This window comes from Syngnathoides biaculeatus, chromosome 3 (genome assembly GCF_019802595.1).
Source record: "Syngnathoides biaculeatus isolate LvHL_M chromosome 3, ASM1980259v1, whole genome shotgun sequence".
NCBI classification, from domain to species: domain Eukaryota; kingdom Metazoa; phylum Chordata; class Actinopteri; order Syngnathiformes; family Syngnathidae; genus Syngnathoides; species Syngnathoides biaculeatus.
This window is the reverse complement of record NC_084642.1, coordinates 36,063,783-36,082,705: the sequence shown is the minus strand read 5'-3', so window position 1 is coordinate 36,082,705 and position 18,923 is coordinate 36,063,783. Positions and strand designations below refer to the sequence as shown.

The window sequence follows — 18,923 nt, the reverse complement described above, 5'->3', positions numbered from 1 at the left end:
ATTGGGAACCATTACGTTCAAACAAGTTTTTGTTGTACTTTTAAACTTATAGTTGCTAGCGACAAAAAAAAAAAAAAAAAAAAAATAACAATATTCTCCACAGGTCATTAGATATGCCATGGGATTCAGATTGCCAGAAAAAATAACGGCTTGTCGTTGGTAATTTTAAAAACAAGACAACAAAATACATTTTTAAATGAAAGCAAAACACAGACATCCATCTCTTTATTTTATTCTGTTTTTTTACTTCTCATAAAAGCTGAACTTAACAGGAGCATAACTTTAACCTAATATCTGCATTGCATCAGCCTTGGCAATTCAACTCAGAGTTGCAAGTTCTTACACCTTGGCCTCAAATCTAGCAGGCACAAAAGTTTGCTTTAATAATACTGACTAATGTATTTATTTAATGTGTACATCCATCCATTTTCCATACCACTAATCTAACACTTGGATCGCGGATGTGCTCTGCCTATGTCAGGAGAATCACATCAAGAGGCAACCAAACAACACATTCACACCTATGGGCAATTTAGAGTTTTCAGTTAACGTACCATACTTTTTTTTGGAATGTGGGAGGAAACCGAAGTAGCCGGAGAAAACCCATGCAGGCAAAGGAAGAACATCCAATTTCTACACAAGTCATGGCCAGATTTGGTACCCAGTCGATCACTGTACCGCTGGTAAATGTACATTAAATTCTGAATCTGACAAATATATTGATAATTCTAAAGCATTTTTATTATCAATAGGGGTAGAGAAACATACAGTACATTCAGCATAGGCCTGTTAAACCTCAATATGGCGTATTAGGATAGTAAACAAGCTTTCATCCTCACGAATTCAGGCATAGAAAATCTCATGCTCACACTGTACTAGACAAAATACCACATAAGGACACTCTTATTAACCACACACAGTGCATATTTATCACATTTAAATGTTTCAAGCATGATTTTTTTCATGTCTCACAAAGACAAAATACATTTAAAATGAATCTGTCTTGGCTGCACGGTGGCATATCTGTAGAGCATTGGCTTCATAGTTTTGAGGATAGGGGTTCAAATCCTGACCCTGCCTGTGAGGAGTTTGCATGTTCTCCCCTTGCCTGTGTGGGTTTTCACCGGCACTCTTGTTTTCTTCCACATCCAAAATACATCCACTAATTGGAGACTCTAAATTGCCCCCAGGTGTGATTGTTAGTGCGACTCAATGACACAGACAATGACATAGAAACTGCACTGCGCTCAGGCCCTTTTCACGTGGTCAACTCCCGGTCAGGTCAAAACATTGCTTTGGGCACTATTTCACGTGAAAGTTGACATCCTTTGACATCCTTACAATTGTACACTGTGAAACATAATAACATTGATGTTAATTGGAATACGTTAGGTTTGGCTTTTTTTGTTGCACTGTTGGCTGTCAAAACAATGCAAGCGGTCGTAAAAATGTAACTTTTCACCAACAAGTGTGTTTCAGCTTAACCTTTATAATTAATTATTCTATATTTATCGCATCATTTTCTGTAACAATGTGTGTATGTTTACATTTTTTTTTTGCCCTGTCCAGAAGTTAGAACCTATTGACCATGGTGGAACCAGTGATGGATGCAGAGTGCGCAGTCCAGCTTTTATTCTACATTATTGGTGTGACTGTTGTTTGTCTCTATGTGCCCTGCGATTGGCTGGTAACCAGTTAAGGGTGTACCCTGCCTCCTGCCCGATGACAGCTGGGATTGCTCCAGCACTCCTGTGACCCTTGTGAGAATAAATGATTTTTAAAATCTTTTGTATGACTTGATTTTGTTGGGAGGGATGCTGTTTAAGTTGAAAATAACCTGTACCTGCACTCAGAGGGCAGTTGGGATGATGTATTTTTGTAGTGGGTTAACAGGGACCTTTGCAATTGAAGGTGCAATGTGTGGTAGGTTTTTTTTATGAGTTCATTTGCAGTTGGTGTTGGCAAAACAACAATTTTTGCAAGTGTTTGTTCTGTGTGTGAGTTCAATCAAGTTTCCAACAAACATTGTGTTCTAGAAACAGGTTGATGAGTGTAATAAAATGGATTGGCTTATACTTGAATACAAAAGCAGATGATGAGCTGCAGCATAGAGGCCTCTGAATTTGCGGCAAGGTGATCACCTCGGGTGACTCCATTTTCTTAATGGCCTTGATGTGCTTGTGAAAGGTGAGTTTATTGTCCAGTGTTGCACAAAAGTATTTGAAACTGCTGATTCTGCTGCTTTGCTGTTGATGTTCATGGCATTCTATGGGTAGGGAGGACTGATTTTTTTTATGTGACACTGAGGTGAAGGCAGTTGTCCTCATAGCACTGGATGAAATATGTGATGGTATTGTGATAGCCCAGCACAGAATAGTCATTTGTGAGGAGAGGGATGATCACTGTGTCATATTTGAAATAGTTAGTTCTGGACAATGGGCCTCCTTAAAAAGTCATTGATGTAGTGTGTGTACAAGAAAGGACTCAACACAGAGCCTCTTGTGGTTCCAGTGTTGGTGGTGAGTCGTGGTGATGTACTTGTGCCTTCCTGTACAGCTTGGAATTTATTGCTAAGTTTGACTTTACTATTATAAAGCTGAGGTGAAAATATACAGTTAATGCAAAGGTTCTTGTTGCCAATGTCCTTTCATGTCAGGTTCAATAAAGTCAGGTAGAGTAGATACTAGTTGAATACAAAAATTCCATCCAAGTATTGCTTGTAATTTAATATTAAAAAAAATGATGAAATTAGTCAAGCAAGTGCAACATTTTAAACATCCAACTAATCCAAAATCATTTCTGATTTATAATTTTCACCAATTTATTTCAATCCCATCATGCATTCCAATTTATAATAAAAAAAAAAGACACACAACCTGCTTTGGAACACGTTTAAGAGATGGCATTGAAAGGAGGAAAAGAAAATTATTTGTCCTCCAAAGATGAGTCACACACAAAACTATTTCTCCTCACTTTGTTGAGTGCGTGCGTTTGTATGTGTGTGACTGTGAGTGAATGAGCGAAAGAGAAATTGTTGTTGTGTATGACTATATCCTGCTTCATTTATATCACCATATTCTCTTCCCTATAGGATTTATTATGAAGCCTTTTTACTGACAGCTGCTTAGACATGCTGTGGCTTTGTAATAACACATCAAACTGAAGAAAAGCAGCCAAGAACAAATATTTTTAGCGAACAAACTGAACCCAATCATTTAGTGAAATGATTTGTTCATTTAGCTTGAGTTTGTCAACTAGGAATGAAAACAGGACTACTCAAGCGTTCTGTCACTCAATTCTGAATCATCAGCAAATGACCAATGAGCAGCCAATGTCCTTGCAGGGGTTATCTTGTGAAGCATGTAGTGTTTTTGTGTGGAGATTGAATGAATGTAAAAACCTGAATAGTCCTTAAGACTGGAAGCAAAACCAAAAATAAAAACATAGTCCATGAATGCATGAAGAGCAAGTACTCGGCAAGGAAGTGTTGATAGTAGAAAGAGAACTACTACTAATATAGAGCGTGTACATTTGTCAAAGAGTTGGTATTTCAGGCATCAAACCTATTCAAGTTTGATACATTTATTGTGAATACATCTCAACTAACCAATATTTTACTGTTCTGTTTCAGTCTGAGGTGTCATGGATACCAAACAAGCATTACTCAGGTATTTACGGCTTGATGAAGCTGACACTAACCAAAGCCCTGCCATCTGACCTGTCAAAGGTTATTGTCCTGGATACAGACATAACATTTGCCACTGATATTGCTGAGCTCTGGGGTATTTTCCGAAAGTTTACTGGTAAGGCATTTTGGATTTTGTAGGCATATAAAAAATAACATATCTGCCAACGAAAAATACGACAATGAAGTGTGGTGCACTGTAGGTCAGATAAACAAACATTGCAGTCCATGTTGACATAGTTCAGCTGATGCAGAATGTTAAAAATGTAAACTGTTTATCAAACATAAACAGAGCAGCACATGTTATTCAGGTATTAGCTGACGATGAGTACTTGGCACATAGCATAAGCAAACTTCTTCTTCTTTTCTTTTCGGCTTGTCCCATTAGGGGTCGCCACAGCGGCTCATCTTTTTCCATTGTACCCTATCTCCTGCATCTTCCTCTCTAACCCCAACTGCCATCATGTCTTCCCTCACAACATCCATCAACCTTCTCTTTGGTCTTCCTCTCGCTCTTTTGCCTTGCAGCTCCATCCTCAGCATCCTTCTACCAATATACTCACTCTCTCGCCTCTGAACATGTCCAAACCATCGAAGTCTGCTCTCTCCAATCTTGTCTCCAAAACATCCAATTTTGGCTGTCCCTCTAATGAGCTCATTTCTAATCCTACCCAACCTGGTCACTCCGAGCGAGAACCTCAACATCTTCATTTCTGCCACCTCCAGTTCTGCTTCCTGTTGTTTCTTCAGTGCAACCGTCTCTAATCCGTACATCATGGCCGGCCTCACCACTGTTTTGTAAACTTTGCCCTTCATCCTAGCAGAGACTCTTCTGTCACACAACACACCAGACACCTTCCACCAGCTGTTCCAACCTGCTTGGACACGTTTCTTCACTTCCTTACCACACTCACCATTGCTCTGGATTGTTGACCCTAAATATTTGAAGTCGTCCACCCTCGCTATCTCTTCTCCCTGTAGCCTCACTCTTCCCCCTCCACTTTTGTCATTCACGCACATATATTCTGTTTTACTTCAGGTAATCTTCATTCCTCTCCTTTCCAATGCATGTCTCCATCTTTCTAATTGTTCCTCTGCTTGCTCCCTGCTTTCACTGCATATCACAATATCATCTGCGAACATCACGGTCCAAGGGGATTCCAGTCTAACCTCATCTGTCAGCCTATCCATTACCACTGCAAACAGGAAGGGGCTAAGACCTGATTCCTGATACAGTTGATGTTTTTCTGTCACACCTACAGCACACCTCACCATTGTTCTGCTCCCATCATACATGTCCTGTACTATTCTAACATATTTCTCCACCACAACAGACTTACGCATGCAGTACCACAGTTCCTCTCTTGGTACTCTGTCATAGGCTTTCTCTAGATCCACAAAGACACAATACAGCTCCTTCTGACCTTCGCTATACTTTTTCACGAGCATCCTCAAGGCGAACAATGCATTTGTGGTACTCTTTACAGGCCCATGATCACTCTGGATGAACTGCAGAGATCTAAGATGAGGTGTCCATAGGACAACAATCAGTCATACACTGCACAAATCTGGCCTTTGTGGAAGAGTGGCAGGAAAAAAGCCATTTGTCAAAGATATCCATAAAAAGTCTCATTTAAAGTTTGCCACAAGCCACCTGAGAGACACACCAAACATGTAGAAGAAGGTGCACTGGTCAGATGAAACCAAAATCTAACTTTTTGGCCACAATGCAAAATGATATGTTTGACATCACCCTGAGCACGCCATCCCCACTGTCAAACATGTTGGTGGCAGCCTCATGGTTTGGGCCCGCTTTTCTTCAGCAGGGACAGGGAATACAGTTCAAATTGATGGGAATATGAATGGAGCCAAATACAGGACCAATCTGGAAGAAAACCTGTTGGAGTCTGAAAAAGACCTCAGACTGGAACGGAGATTTATCTTCTAACAGGACAATGATCCAAAACATAAAGCCAAATCTACAATGGAATTAATGGTTCACAAACAAATGTATCCAGGTGTTAGAATGGCCAAGTCAAAGTCCAGACCTGAATCCCATCGAAAATCTGTGAGCAGAGCTGAAGACTGCTGCTCACAAACGCTCTCCATCCAACCTCACTGAGCTCGAGCTGTTTTGCAAGGAAGAGTGGGCAATAATTTAAATCTCTTAATGTCCAAAACTGCTAGAGACATACACCAAGCAACTTACAGCTCTAATTGCAGCAAAAGGTGGCGCTACAAAGTATTAATGTAAGGGGGCCGAATAATATTGCATGCCCCACTAGTCTGAAATATGGTGAAAGGTTGAAAAGTTCAACGGGGCCGAATACTTTAACAAGGCACTGTGTATATATATATATATAATATATATATATATATATATATATATATATATATATATATCCATCCATCAGATCAGAGCTGCACATCAATCAGGATGCTTTGGACTCTTCCTCCTTACAAAGCTGTTGCAGTTCTTCAGGATTCCTTGAATTTCTGATGTGAATAACTATCCTTTGGTCATTGCATAGCATGCAACAGTTTTGTGAGGGGAATGGTACAAAGTACACTCTGATTGTTGTGTACATCTGATCTGGAATTCCTGAAAACCTTTGCCTGAGGTTATTGTTGACAAAATTAAATTGCTAACTCTCATTCAAACTGACGACGCAAACATACATACAAACATACATTTTCTTAGCTGCTTATCCTCACAAGGGTCGCGGGACCGCTGGAGCCTATCCCAACTCTCAACAGGCAGGAGGCAGGGTAAACCTTGAACTGGTTGCCAGCCAATCACAGGGTACAGAGAGACAGACAACATTCACACTCACAATCACACCTAGGGGCAATTTTTGAGTGTCCAATTAATGTGTTAATGTTAACTGGGGGATTGGAGCTCATCCCTGACCCAGAGGGGGCACACCACCCTTTCCCGACTGAGGACCATGATCTCAGATTTCGAGGTGCTGATTCTCATCCCAGCTGCTTCACACTCAGCTGTGTACCGCTCCAGTGAGACTTGGAGATCATGGCTCTATGAAGCCAGCAGAACAAAAAAGCACAGATGAACTACTGAGGCCAAAAAAACTCAGTCCCTCCAAAACTTGGCTGCACCTTGAGATTCTGTCCATGAACAGAATCAGTGACAAAGGAAAATCTTGGTGGAGTCTAACTCTCACCAGAAACAAGTGCTACGTAGTGCTCGCTAGCAATGCAGAGAAAACGCTCACACCACTCAAACAGAGGTGAACATGTTCCGTACCCTATACTCCCGAAGGACCACCCATAGGACTCCCTGTGGGACATGGACTTCTCCAAATCCACAAAACACATGTAAACTGATTGGGCGAACTCCCATTGAGGACCCTGCTGACGGTGTAGAGCTGGTCCACTGTTCCACGGCCAGGACGAAAACCACATTCCTCCTCCTGAATCCAAGACTCGAATTCCCAATGGACCCTCCTCTCCAGTACCCCTAAATAGGCTTACCAGGGAGGCTGAGGAGTATGATCCCCCTGTAGTTGAAACGTTCTCTCCACCACCCCTGTCTGCCAATTCAGTGCCCTTGTCCCTGATATCCACGCTATGTTGCAGAGGTCTGTCAATCAGGACAGCGCAACAACAACTAGAGACTTTACAATGTCTGGGCAAAACTCATCCACTCGCTGGGCCTAGCTACCAAGGAGCTTTTTAACCACCTCGGTGACCTCAACACCAGAGATAGGAGAGCCCGCCTCAGACAGTCCATAAGTCTTTCTCCATGGCCTCACCGTGTCTGGTCTGCCTTCTCAGCAATACAGGCGCAGAACATAGTCCACCGGAATCAATGTCCCCAGCATTCACTGGAATATGAGAAAAGTTATTTTGGAGGTGGGAGTTTAAATACTTTCTGACAGAGGATTCTGACAGATGTTCCCATCAGTCCTTCACAAAACATTTTGGTCTGCCATGTCAGACCAGCATCTTCCCTCATTGTCGGATCCAACTCCCCACCAGGTGATGATCAGTTGACAGCCCTGCCCCTCTTTTCACCCAAGTTTCCAAGACATGCAGCCGCAACTCCGATGACACAACCACAAAGTCCATCATTGAAGTATGACCTTGGGTATCCTGGTGCGAAGTGCACATGTGGATCTCCTTATGCTAGAACATGGTGTTCAATGTGGGAGAGCCCAACACTTATCAAGAGGACTGGTACCAGAGCCCTAGCCTGGAGGTGAGCATGACTATATCTAGTTGGAACTTCACTCACTCAATGTCACTCACCAGCTCAGGTTGCCTCCCTGCCAGATAGGTGACATTCCACTTCCCTAGAGCGAGCTTCTGTAGCTGGGGATCGGATTGCCAAGGTCCCTGCCTTCGGCCACCGCCCAGCCACATTGCACCTGCCCCCTATGGTCCCTTCCAGAGATGGTGAACCCCTGGGAAGGGGGGCCCACCTTAGTGTTTTGAGCTGTGCCCAGCCAAGCAGGCATCGGGTGCAGGCCTGGCCACCAGGCAGTTTCTTTCTCACCCCTCCTCCAGGCCCTGCTCTAGAGTGGGGCCCTGGTCTCTCACATCCGGGCAAAACCTTAGATCCAAAATTTGTATCCGTCATAGGCGTTGAGGGAGTCCTGCTGTGTCTGGTCCCTCACCTAACAAACAATATTTCACACAATCTGCCAGGGTATGTAAACTTATGAGCACCTGTCGTATGTACTACCTAATATTTTTCCTAACCTTTAGGTAGTGGCAGGATATTGGAATGAAAGTGTACAGCATTTTCATAACCTCTAGAAGGCTGCATACATTCCTAAATTGTTACTCTTTCTCATTTTTTCATGTACTTATGTATATGATCTGACAGATTTATTTAACCTACAAATGCGTCAGATCATTTTGCCTGACCCTGTATAATCAACACTTTTGACAATTTTTGGGGGAGAAATAAACATGATACATGAGAATTTATTGTAGATAGCCCATGTTTGATTGGAAGACCACAGATACTGGCTAGTGTATCCTAACAAAGCTTTGAAGTTAAAGAACAAGTAAAAAAAATAACGTTGCTATCTGCACTTGAGTTTTATTGATGGAACATAAGGTCTCTGAATGGATTGCAGAGGTGTTTCATCAATTCACACACTTGTGATGCAACCACAACACATTTGAAAACATTGTTTCCCTTTTAGTTGTTATCTTTTTTACTGAATAAGAGTATTTATTTACTTTGAGGTGAATACATTTGGATTAGGATTGCATAAAATTTAAATACGGTATGTTTTTACCTAGCAGTATTATTAAAGCGTCTGAGTGTAACACCAGGTGAGTTGATTATATCTTGCCTTATTTTATTTATTCACAGATAAACAGGTTATTGGTCTGGTGGAGAATCAGAGTGACTGGTACCTTGGAAACCTGTGGAAAAATCACAAACCGTGGCCTGCACTCGGCCGAGGCTTTAACACAGGTAGGATCCCGACATAAGATAGCAGATTCTCCTGATGATACCAGGTGGAATAGTGTACCTTCAGTCTCCATTAACAGATGATGACTTTTAAAAGCCCGTGATACAGTGATTCTTAAAATTAAAGCTTTTAAAGTAATATTTTTCATTATTTCCCTTGCAAACTTAGGTGTCATTCTTTTATACCTGGAGCGGTTGCGACGAATCAAATGGGAGCAGATGTGGCGTTTGACAGCAGAGAAAGAGTTAATGAGCATGCTCAGTACATCTCTAGCTGACCAGGTGAGGAAAACTTCCCGTGTGCAGTGGGGAGAAAAATGTATTCTTGCATTTAGTCCGTTAGAAGGTAATATTAAATAAAGACGTGACGTACTGAATTTATACTTATTATCCAGTGTTGTATGTTGTACCTTTAGGACATCTTCAATGCGTTCATAAAGCAGAACCCAGACTTGGTCCACCAGTTGCCCTGCTTATGGAATGTTCAGTTGTCTGATCATACTCGCTCCGAGCTGTGCTACACTGAGGTTTCTGACCTCAAGGTATGCTCACACAAAATTAAGAAAGCAAATCAAACCAAATGTATTTATATGGTGCATTTCATACAAAAGATACTGTATTTTCACAATCACAGGGGGCATTGCATTAAAAGTTACAGTAACAGTTGTGGGTGCCATTTCTGTATTTAACATACATAAAGTGCACTGTATTGGGAGCAAGCGTGGTGGCTTTCACAAAGTCGTGAGAAATGATTGCAGAAGAACAAACCCATTTTTTTTTCACAACCATCAGTGCAAGCATGTCCCACTCAACATGCCATCCTCACTTATGGTGTCATAACAAACCAAAATCATGACACCACAGCAAATCGGACAGCACACCAACAGACAACAAAACAAGCACAATGATTACCGAAGTAATAATTGACACAAAACATGCACTTAAAATACTATTTACACACGTTTAGCACCGCAAAGCATACTGAGAGTGCCTCCAGCCTCCCAGTGACTGTCATGAACCAGCGGCATGGTCAAATGCAGGACTTCCAGACAATGGCATAATGTTCAGAGTGGCTTTATTCCAAAAACAGGTAGATACCAAAAGGCAGTCCAACACAAGCCAGAGGCACAAAAACGCGAGGCTTGAAGCAAGGTCCAAAATCATGAAATGAGGTCCGATGACTATGAGAAAAACTAAGAAAATTAACAAGAAGTGGTGAAACTGAAAGGACACAGAATCCCTGTGAGGAAGGATAGCTCTAGACTAGACTTACGCACAATAGTGGAGAATCCAACATGCAGCAAATGCAATGCAAAGAACTGGCAAATCTTCTTCTTCTTTTCCTTTCGGCTTGTCCCGTTAGGGGTCGCCACAGCGTGTCATCTTTTGCCATCTTAGCCTATCTCCTGCATCTTCCTCTCTAACCCCAACTGCCCTCATGTCTTCCCTCACCACATCCATAAACCTTCTCTTTGGTCTTCCTCTCGCTCTTTTGCCTGGGAGCTCCATCCTCAGCATCCTTCTACCAATATACTCACTCTCTCGCCTCTGAACATGTCCAAACCATCAAAGTCTGCTCTCTCGAACCTTGTCAGCAAAACATCCAACTTTGGCTGTCCCTCTAATGAGCTCATTTCTAATCCTATCCAACCTGGTCACTCCGAGCGAGAACCTCAACATCTTCATTTCTGCCACCTCCAGTTTTGCTTCCTGTTGTTTCTTCAGTGCAACCGTCTCTAATCCGTACATCATGGCCGGCCTCACCACTGTTTTGTAAACTTTGCCCTTCATCCTAGCAGAGACTCTTCTGTCACATAACACACCAGACACCTTTCGCCAGCTGTTGCAACCTGCTTGGACCCGTTTCTTCACTTCCTTACCACACTCATCATTGCTCTGGATTGTTGACCCTAAATATTTGAAGTCGTCCACCCTCGCTATCTCTTCTCCCCGTAGCCTCACTCTTCCCCCTCCACTTTTGTCATTCACGCACATATATTCTGTTTTACTTCAGCTAATCTTCATTCCTCTCCTTTCCAGTGCATGTCTCCATCTTTCTAATTGTTCCTCTGCATGGTCCCTGCTTTCACTGCATACCACAATATCATCTGCGAACATCATGGTCCAAGGGGATTCCAGTCTAACCTCATCTGTCAGCCTATCCATTACCACTGCAAACAGGAAGGGGCTCAGAGCTGATCACTGATGCAGTCCCATCTCCACCTTAAATTCCTCTGTCACACCTAAGGCACACCTCACCATTGTTCTGCTGCCATCATACATGTCCTGTACTATTTTAACATACTTCTCTGCCACACCAGACTTACGCATGCAGTCACTCTGTCATAGGCTTTCTCTAGATCCACAAAGACACAATGTAGCTCCTTCTGACCTTCTCTGTACTTTTCCACGAGCATCCTCAAGGCAAATAATGCATCTGTGGTACTCTTTCTAGGCATGAAACCGTACTGTTGCTCGCAGATACTTACTTCTGTCCTGAGTCTAGCCTCCACTACTCTTTCCCATAACTTCATTGTGTGGCTCATCAATTTTATTCCTCTATAGTTCCCTCAGCTCTGAAGATCCCCTTTGTTCTTAAAAATGGGAACTCGAACACTTTTCCTCCATTCTTCAGGCATCTTTTCGCCCGCTAGTATTCTGTTGAATAAGTTGGTCAAAAACTCCACAGCCATCTCTCCAAATTGCTTCCATACCTCTACCGGTATGTCATCAGGACCAACTGCCTTTCCATTTTTCTTCCTTTGTAGTGCCTTTCTGACTTCCCCCTGAGTAATCATTTCCACTTTCTGGTCCTTCACTCTTGTCTCTTCAACTCTTCCTTCTCTCTCATTTTCTTCATTCATCAACTTCTCAAAGTATTCTTTCCATCTATTTAGCACACTACTGTCACCAGTCAACACATTTCCATCTCTATCCTTAATCACCCTAACCTGCTGCACATCCTTCCCATCTCTATCCCTCTGACTGGCCAACCTGTAGAGATCCTTTTCTCCTTCTTTCGTGTCCAATTTTGGGGTTCCACCACAAAGTCTCCTTCTCCCCTTTCCTACCAAAAGACACACCAAGTACTCTCCTGCCTGTCTCTCTGATTACCTTGGCTGTCGTTGTCCAGTCTTCCGGGAGCTTCTGCTGTCCATCGAGAGCCTGTCTTACCTCTTTACGAAAGGCCGCACAACATTCTTCCTTTCTCAGCTTCCACCACATGGTTCTCTGCTCTACCTTTGTCTTCTTAATCTTCCTACCCAACACCAGAGTCATCCTACACACCACCATCCTATGCTGTCGAGTTACACTCTCCCCTACCACTACTTTACAGTCAGTAATCTCCTTCAGATTACATCGTCTGCACAAAATATAATCCACCTGCGTGCTTCTACCTCCGCTCTTGTAGGTCACAATATGTTCCTCCCTCCTCTGGAAATAAGTGTTCACTCCAACCATCTCCATCCTTTTTGCAAAGTCCACCACCATCTGTCCCTCAAGGTTCCTTTCCTGGATGCCGTACTTACCCATCACTTCTTCATCGCCCCTGTTTCCTTTACCAATATGTCCATTACAATCTGCACCAATCACAACTCTCTCGCTGTCTGGGATGCTCAGAACTACTTCATCTAGTTCCTTCCAGAATTTCTCTTTCAACTCTAGGTCACATCCTAACTGTGGGGCATAGCCGCTAACCACATTATACATAACACCCGCAATTTCAAATTTTTGTCTCATCACTCGATCTGATACTCTTTTCACCTCCAAGACATTCTTAGCCAGCTCTTCCTTTAAAATAACCCCTACTCCATTTCTTTTCCCATCTACTCTGTGGTAGAATAATTTAAACCCTGCTCCCAAACTTCTAGCCTTACTACCTTTCCACCTGCTCTCTTGGATGCACAGAATATCAACCTTTCTCCTCATCATCATGTCAACCAACTCCTGAGCTTTTCCTGTCACAGTCCCAACATTCAAAGTCCCTACACTCAGTTGTAGGCTCTGTGCATTCCTCTTTCTTCTGACGATGGATCCGGTTTTCTCCTCTTCTTTGTCTTCGACCCACAGTAGCTGAATTTCCACCGACGCCCTGCAGGTTTGTATGCAAAGAACTGGCAAATGCCAATGACAAATTCCAAACCTAAATATCTAGTCAATTCGAGTGCCGAATGCGAAACACCTGTGACAGGTGTCAGAGGTGGCACTGACCAGAGCACTGGCCTGGCCATGCCCCTCACGGCAGTGGCCAGGCTTTGCTCATGACAGTGACATTACAATACTCTATCTTAAAACATACGGCTGCATGCATGGACTCTATTTGAAAAAATTAGTAGAAGTAAAACTGAGTTTGGTTGTACTTTATTGAGGTATTTAGCAACGTACACAGGGACCTCAGTTGTACTTTATTTAAATATTTTCCAATGTACGCAGTCATGTTTTTTTTTTTATTAATCCTCATCCATGTATCCATCAAAGTCTTCATCTTCTGTATCTGAAATGAACACCTGGGCAAGTTCTCCATCAACAATGCCAAGTTCCCTCTCGTCATTGCCCCGCAGCTCCTCAGAAACGAAAGGTTGAACAACAGTGGAAGCAGACACTTTTGGCCAACCATTCACAATCCATTCACAAATTGTGGCGTAACTCGCCCGGAGCTGCCTCGTAGTGTTAATAAAGCTGTGGTCGCCACCTGTCATCCATCGCGCCTACATTGCTTGCAGCCTCACTTTAAACTCCCTGTCTACACCAATGTCCAGCGGTTGACGTTTCTTCATCAACCCTCCCAGAATAAAAGTTCCAAGTTTCTTTCCTGCGCTTAACTGATAGCTTGCAGTTTAAACTGTGGATCGTAAGCATGTCTCTTCATTGGTCCCATTTTCAGGGGTCCTCACACAAAATGACATTTTGCACAAAGCAAATACTGGCACTATATACCTGCTGGGGGGTGATCCTTTAGCCTCCCACTTCCATCCCCACCCTTCCCCTTTGAATGTCCACGTGCTGTCCTCAGTCACGTCCACCTTTCCTCGATATAAGCAGCACGTTGGGAGTGAATGCACCTAGTGAGTCAGACAGAGCTCTTCTCAAAGTCACAAAACAACATTTACAGATTTTGGAACAGACTGCACACATAAAGCACTTTGCATTATAAAGTTCCCCGTCCACTTTGAAGAAAATTAAAGACTTATGGTCGTGACAATACGGTAACTCAATGTGCTTTACACAATTAAAAGCATTTAAAAACAAAGAAATATATATGTTTCTTTCAGCTTGTCCCTTTCAGGGTAGCCACTGCGTGTCATCTCAGATGAACGCACATATATGTTTGGCACAATTTTTACACCAGATGCCCTTCCTGACGCAACCCTTCTCAGGGAGTGGAGGCCCCAGTGGGAGGCCCCAGGGAGTGGAGGCCCCAGTGGGATATGAACCCACAACCCCTGGCTTACCAAACCAGTGTTCTAACCACTGAGCTACGGGGCCTCCTAAAAACACAGAAATAAACATTTAAAATGGGAAACATGAGATACAAGTACTACTGAAACAGTGCAAGAAATATTTAAAAGCGGAAATATTCTAAAACGCATGAGAAAAAATACGTTTTTTAACTGGATTTAAAAATATTCACATTTTGTGTTGATGTCATTTCTGTTTGGAACTTTTGTGTGCAGCAGAATACCGAGATGTTGTTTCACCATGTTTGCTTTAGACTCTTCGCTCCACTATTTGACCTGAGTCTGTGGATCTCAGAGCCCTTTATATTCTATGAGCATTTCGTTCACGTATTTAGGACTTGTCTTAAATCATTCAGTGATTTATAGACCAGTAGCTGAACTTTGAAATCAATTCTAAAACTGACAGAAGTCCAGTGTAAAGACGTTAAAATTCGAGTGATACGCTCTGAATTCTTTGTTCTGGTCAGAACCTGAGCTTCAGCATTCTGAAAGAGCTTCATCTGTTTAATGCTCTTTTTGGGGAGGCCAATCAGAAGACCATTACAATAGTCAAGTCTACTTGAGATAAAAGAAAGGTCAGTCACAGAATATTTATTAAAGGATATATTTTTCACAAGACCAGGTGTCTTAATAACATCTGTGACATGATTTTTGTTCAAATTAAAACATGCTTTGCTTAATTTATCCTAAAATAAAACACATTCTCTGCAGGGGCTCAGGGGACCCCCGGCCCCTCTACAATGTTTTTTTTTTTTTTTGGTCAACTTATTCATGCCTTTGTTCTTTGGATGTCTGTTCTTAGGTGAAGCATAATTTTGCACAATGTAGGACCAGTGTCACCCTCTTTCGATCTGTGCTTTAAGGTAATCCACTGGAACTCGCCAAAGAAGCTTCGTGTGAAGAATAAGCATGTCGAGTTTTTCAGAAACCTTTATCTGACCTTCTTGGAGTATGATGGGAACCTGCTCCGACGGGAGTTGTTTGGTTGCTCAAGTCAGCCCAGCCAAGACATTATACAGGTGAGATGCATTTATGCAACTACACACAGTACTGTGTCAGTAGGTAGGGTAAAGTGTTTCTGGGCATATTTAAATCAATCAAAATCACAGTTCATCAAAAGTCATCAATATTGTACATTATTACATTCATACATTATCCATCCATCCAGCCATCCATTTTCTTAGCTGCTTATCCTCACAAGGGTCGCGGGGAGAGCTGGAGCCCCTCCCAGCTGTCAACAGGCAGGAGGTGGGGTACACCCAGAACTGGTTGCCAGCCAATCGCAGGGCACATAGAGACAAACAGCCACACTCACAATCACAATTACGGGCAATTTAGAGTGTCCAATTAATGTCGCATGTTTTTGGGATATGGGAGGAAACTGGAGTGCCTGGAAAAAACCCACGCAGTCACGAGAAGATCATGCAAACTCCATACAGGCGGGTCCGAGATTGAACCCGGGTCCTCAGAACTGTGGTGCCAACGCTTTCCAGCTGAGCCACCGTGCCTCATTCATTCATACATTATTTCACATTAATTTGACATTATACTGTATATATGACAACCGTGAGACGAAACGAGACGTTTTTTATTTATTTCTACTTCTTCGTGAAACCAATAACAAAATAGACTAATGATAGACCAATGTTTCTTTCATGGCCAATGCCATCCTGAGTATTAGTAGAAGGAAGTTGATAACCGATAATTGGAGTGTATTGTGGCAAAAAGGAAACCATTGGCGTCAAAATTCAAAATAATATTAACTCAAACACTTGACTTAATTTAATAGTTTTTAAGTAAATTTATAACATAGCTTTTCAAATTTGCAACATACAAGTTTTCTTTTTTAATCTTAGAATATTGGCATTTTTGTTTTCAAAAAATTGTCAGCACGGTGGAGCAACTGGTAATAGCGTTGGCCTCGCAGATCTGAGGACCAGTGTTCAAATTCCAGCCCCGCCTGTATGGGGTTTGCCTGTTCTCTCCCTCCCTGTGTGGGTTTTCTCCGAGCACTCCGGTTACCTCTACTATCCCATAACCATGCATTTATACTAGACTCTAAATTGTCTGTAGGTGTGAATGTGAGTGCAACTATTGTCTGTCTCCATGTGCCCTGCAATTGGCTGGCAACCAGTTCTGGGTGTACCCCGCCTCCTGCTCAATGACAGTTGGAATAGGGTGCAGCATTCCTGTGACCCTTGTGAGGATAAGTGGGTCGGAAAAGGATGAGTGGATATTTTAAAATTCTAACAAAAAGTGCAGGGAACTCCCAGGCTCAGAAGCATGTCTTACAAAGCTAAATGAAAATAAATTGGTCCCTCATATTTTCTATAGTAAATGAAGTTTTCCGACATGTAAATATATTTCACTGACTGGCGACCACTTCAGGTGTAGTTCGCCTTTCACCCAAAGTTGAGTTGGATAGGGTCCAGCACTCCACGACCCTTGTGAGGATAAGCAGCTTGGAAAATGGGTGGATGGACAATATCCATCCTTCTTCTACCACTTTTCCGGGTCGGGTCAGTTGGGCAGTAGCTTCAGCAGGGATGCTCAGACTTTCCTTATCCCAGCTACTTCATCTAGCTTTTCTGGAGGGATCTCTCTCTCTCTAGCATGTCCTGGGTCGTACCCGGGGTCTCTTTCCAGTGGAACGTGGCCAGAACCCCTCACCAGGGAGGTTTCCGTGAGGTATCCAAATCAGAAGCCCCAGCCACCTCATCTGGCTCCTTTCGATGTGGAGGAGCAGTGGCTCGACACTGAGCCCTTTGTGGAAGACCAAGCTTCTCTAAGGGGGACCCCGTGGCAGAAGCCTATTTCAGCCATTTGTATCCAGGATCTTATTCTTTCGGTCACGACCCACTGCTCGTGACCAGGTCAGAAAATGGATGTATACGAAGTATTTGAGAAAACATAGTAAAATGTAAAGAAATTTAAAAAGGATGCAAGGAAGCTGGAGAAAAAAACTAAACAATGGGAGGCATCCATTCATCCATTTTCTGAGCCGCTTATCCTCATGAGGGTCGCAGGAGTGCTGTAGTCTATTCCAGCTGTCATCCGGGAGGAGGCAGGGTACACCCTGAACTGGTTCCCAGCCAATCGCAGGGCACATGGAGACGGACAATAGTTGCATTCAGAATCACACTTGGGGTCAATTTAGAATCTCCAATTAATGCATGCTTTTGGGATGTGGGAGGAAACCGGAGTTCCCGGAGGAAACCCACGCAGGCACAGGCAGAACATGCAAACTCCAAACAGGTGGGGCCGGGATTTGAACCCTGGTCCTCAGAACTGTGAGGCCAAACCTCTACAGTTGCGCCGTGCCGCCCAATGGGAAGAAATATATTACATTAGAGTATTATTTTATCAATTACTTTAGAACAACTCTGGGTTTCCATGTGTATAACCAAACTGCCATTTGTCAAACAATATTATTCAACACTGGCTATAGGGGATAAGCAGTATTAACATGGTAGAGATGCAGATAAACATCTTGTGATTTCTTCCTGAAAAAAACATTACATTTCCTTCAGACATTTTCAGAATAATTAAAAAAAAATGCTCAAACCAAGTAGGTAAGTACTTAAGTGTGATGGGATGAAACCAAATGTTTTTTGACTGGACCCAAAATAAGATAGAGACAGAGGAAGCAGTTGGTAGGGGTTTTATTTGGGGTAGCGCGAGGTTTGGAATTCCAAGACGTGAGATTGGTCCATAAGAGCAGGGACCGGGAAGGACACTGGAGCGTTAGTAGGTGAATGAGCTTGGGGTGGGTGGTGTAGCAGGAGACACAGAAGGGCACTGGAGCAGGAGAAAACAATTGGGTAAGTATAGGCACAGGTAATCTCTTTATCTTCTTCCACAAGCAAAATCAAGAGCAATAAGTGGGCTAGTGTACCACCCATGTGCGAAAATACTGGAAAGGTGCTAGAAAACTGGAACTGGAAACCAGGTGTGCCAATGAGGTGTTGAACACTGCCCATGCTCCACACTGGAGATTTAGAGCATTGATCAAAACGTTTAAGAACTAAACATAAAATCCATCATAAACTCTACAATCCAGTTCAACCTGTCTACTGTTGCTGCTCCCAAACCCATGACATCAATCGATCCAATATCCAAGCTGCTTATCCTCACAAGGATACAGGAAAGCTGGAGCCTATCCCAGATAGATTCAAGAAAAAAGCATACTACACCCTGACCTGGTCGCCAGTCAGTCGCAGGTCAGGTATCAACACCATCACTGAGCAGGAATCAATCCCACACTGCCTGCACCAAAGTCAGTCGCGTGTACCACTACACCATCAGTGATCAAACCCATTACAGAACTCCT

General features: G+C 42.9%; 1 protein-coding gene across 9 annotated transcripts in view; it reads left to right on the top strand.

Moving 5' to 3' along the window:
* The window catches only part of LOC133498589 (xylosyl- and glucuronyltransferase LARGE2s), a 110,135-nt gene that overhangs the window by 66,606 nt on the left and 24,606 nt on the right, over positions 1-18,923 (top strand). For all 9 annotated transcript variants that reach the window (XM_061815622.1, XM_061815618.1, XM_061815623.1 and 6 more), the window contains 5 exons: positions 3,632-3,803; positions 9,033-9,137; positions 9,304-9,416; positions 9,551-9,676; positions 15,457-15,612. In XM_061815622.1, the coding sequence (XP_061671606.1) occupies positions 3,632-3,803; positions 9,033-9,137; positions 9,304-9,416; positions 9,551-9,676; positions 15,457-15,612 (672 nt within the window). The remainder of the gene's footprint in view (positions 1-3,631; positions 3,804-9,032; positions 9,138-9,303; positions 9,417-9,550; positions 9,677-15,456; positions 15,613-18,923) is intronic.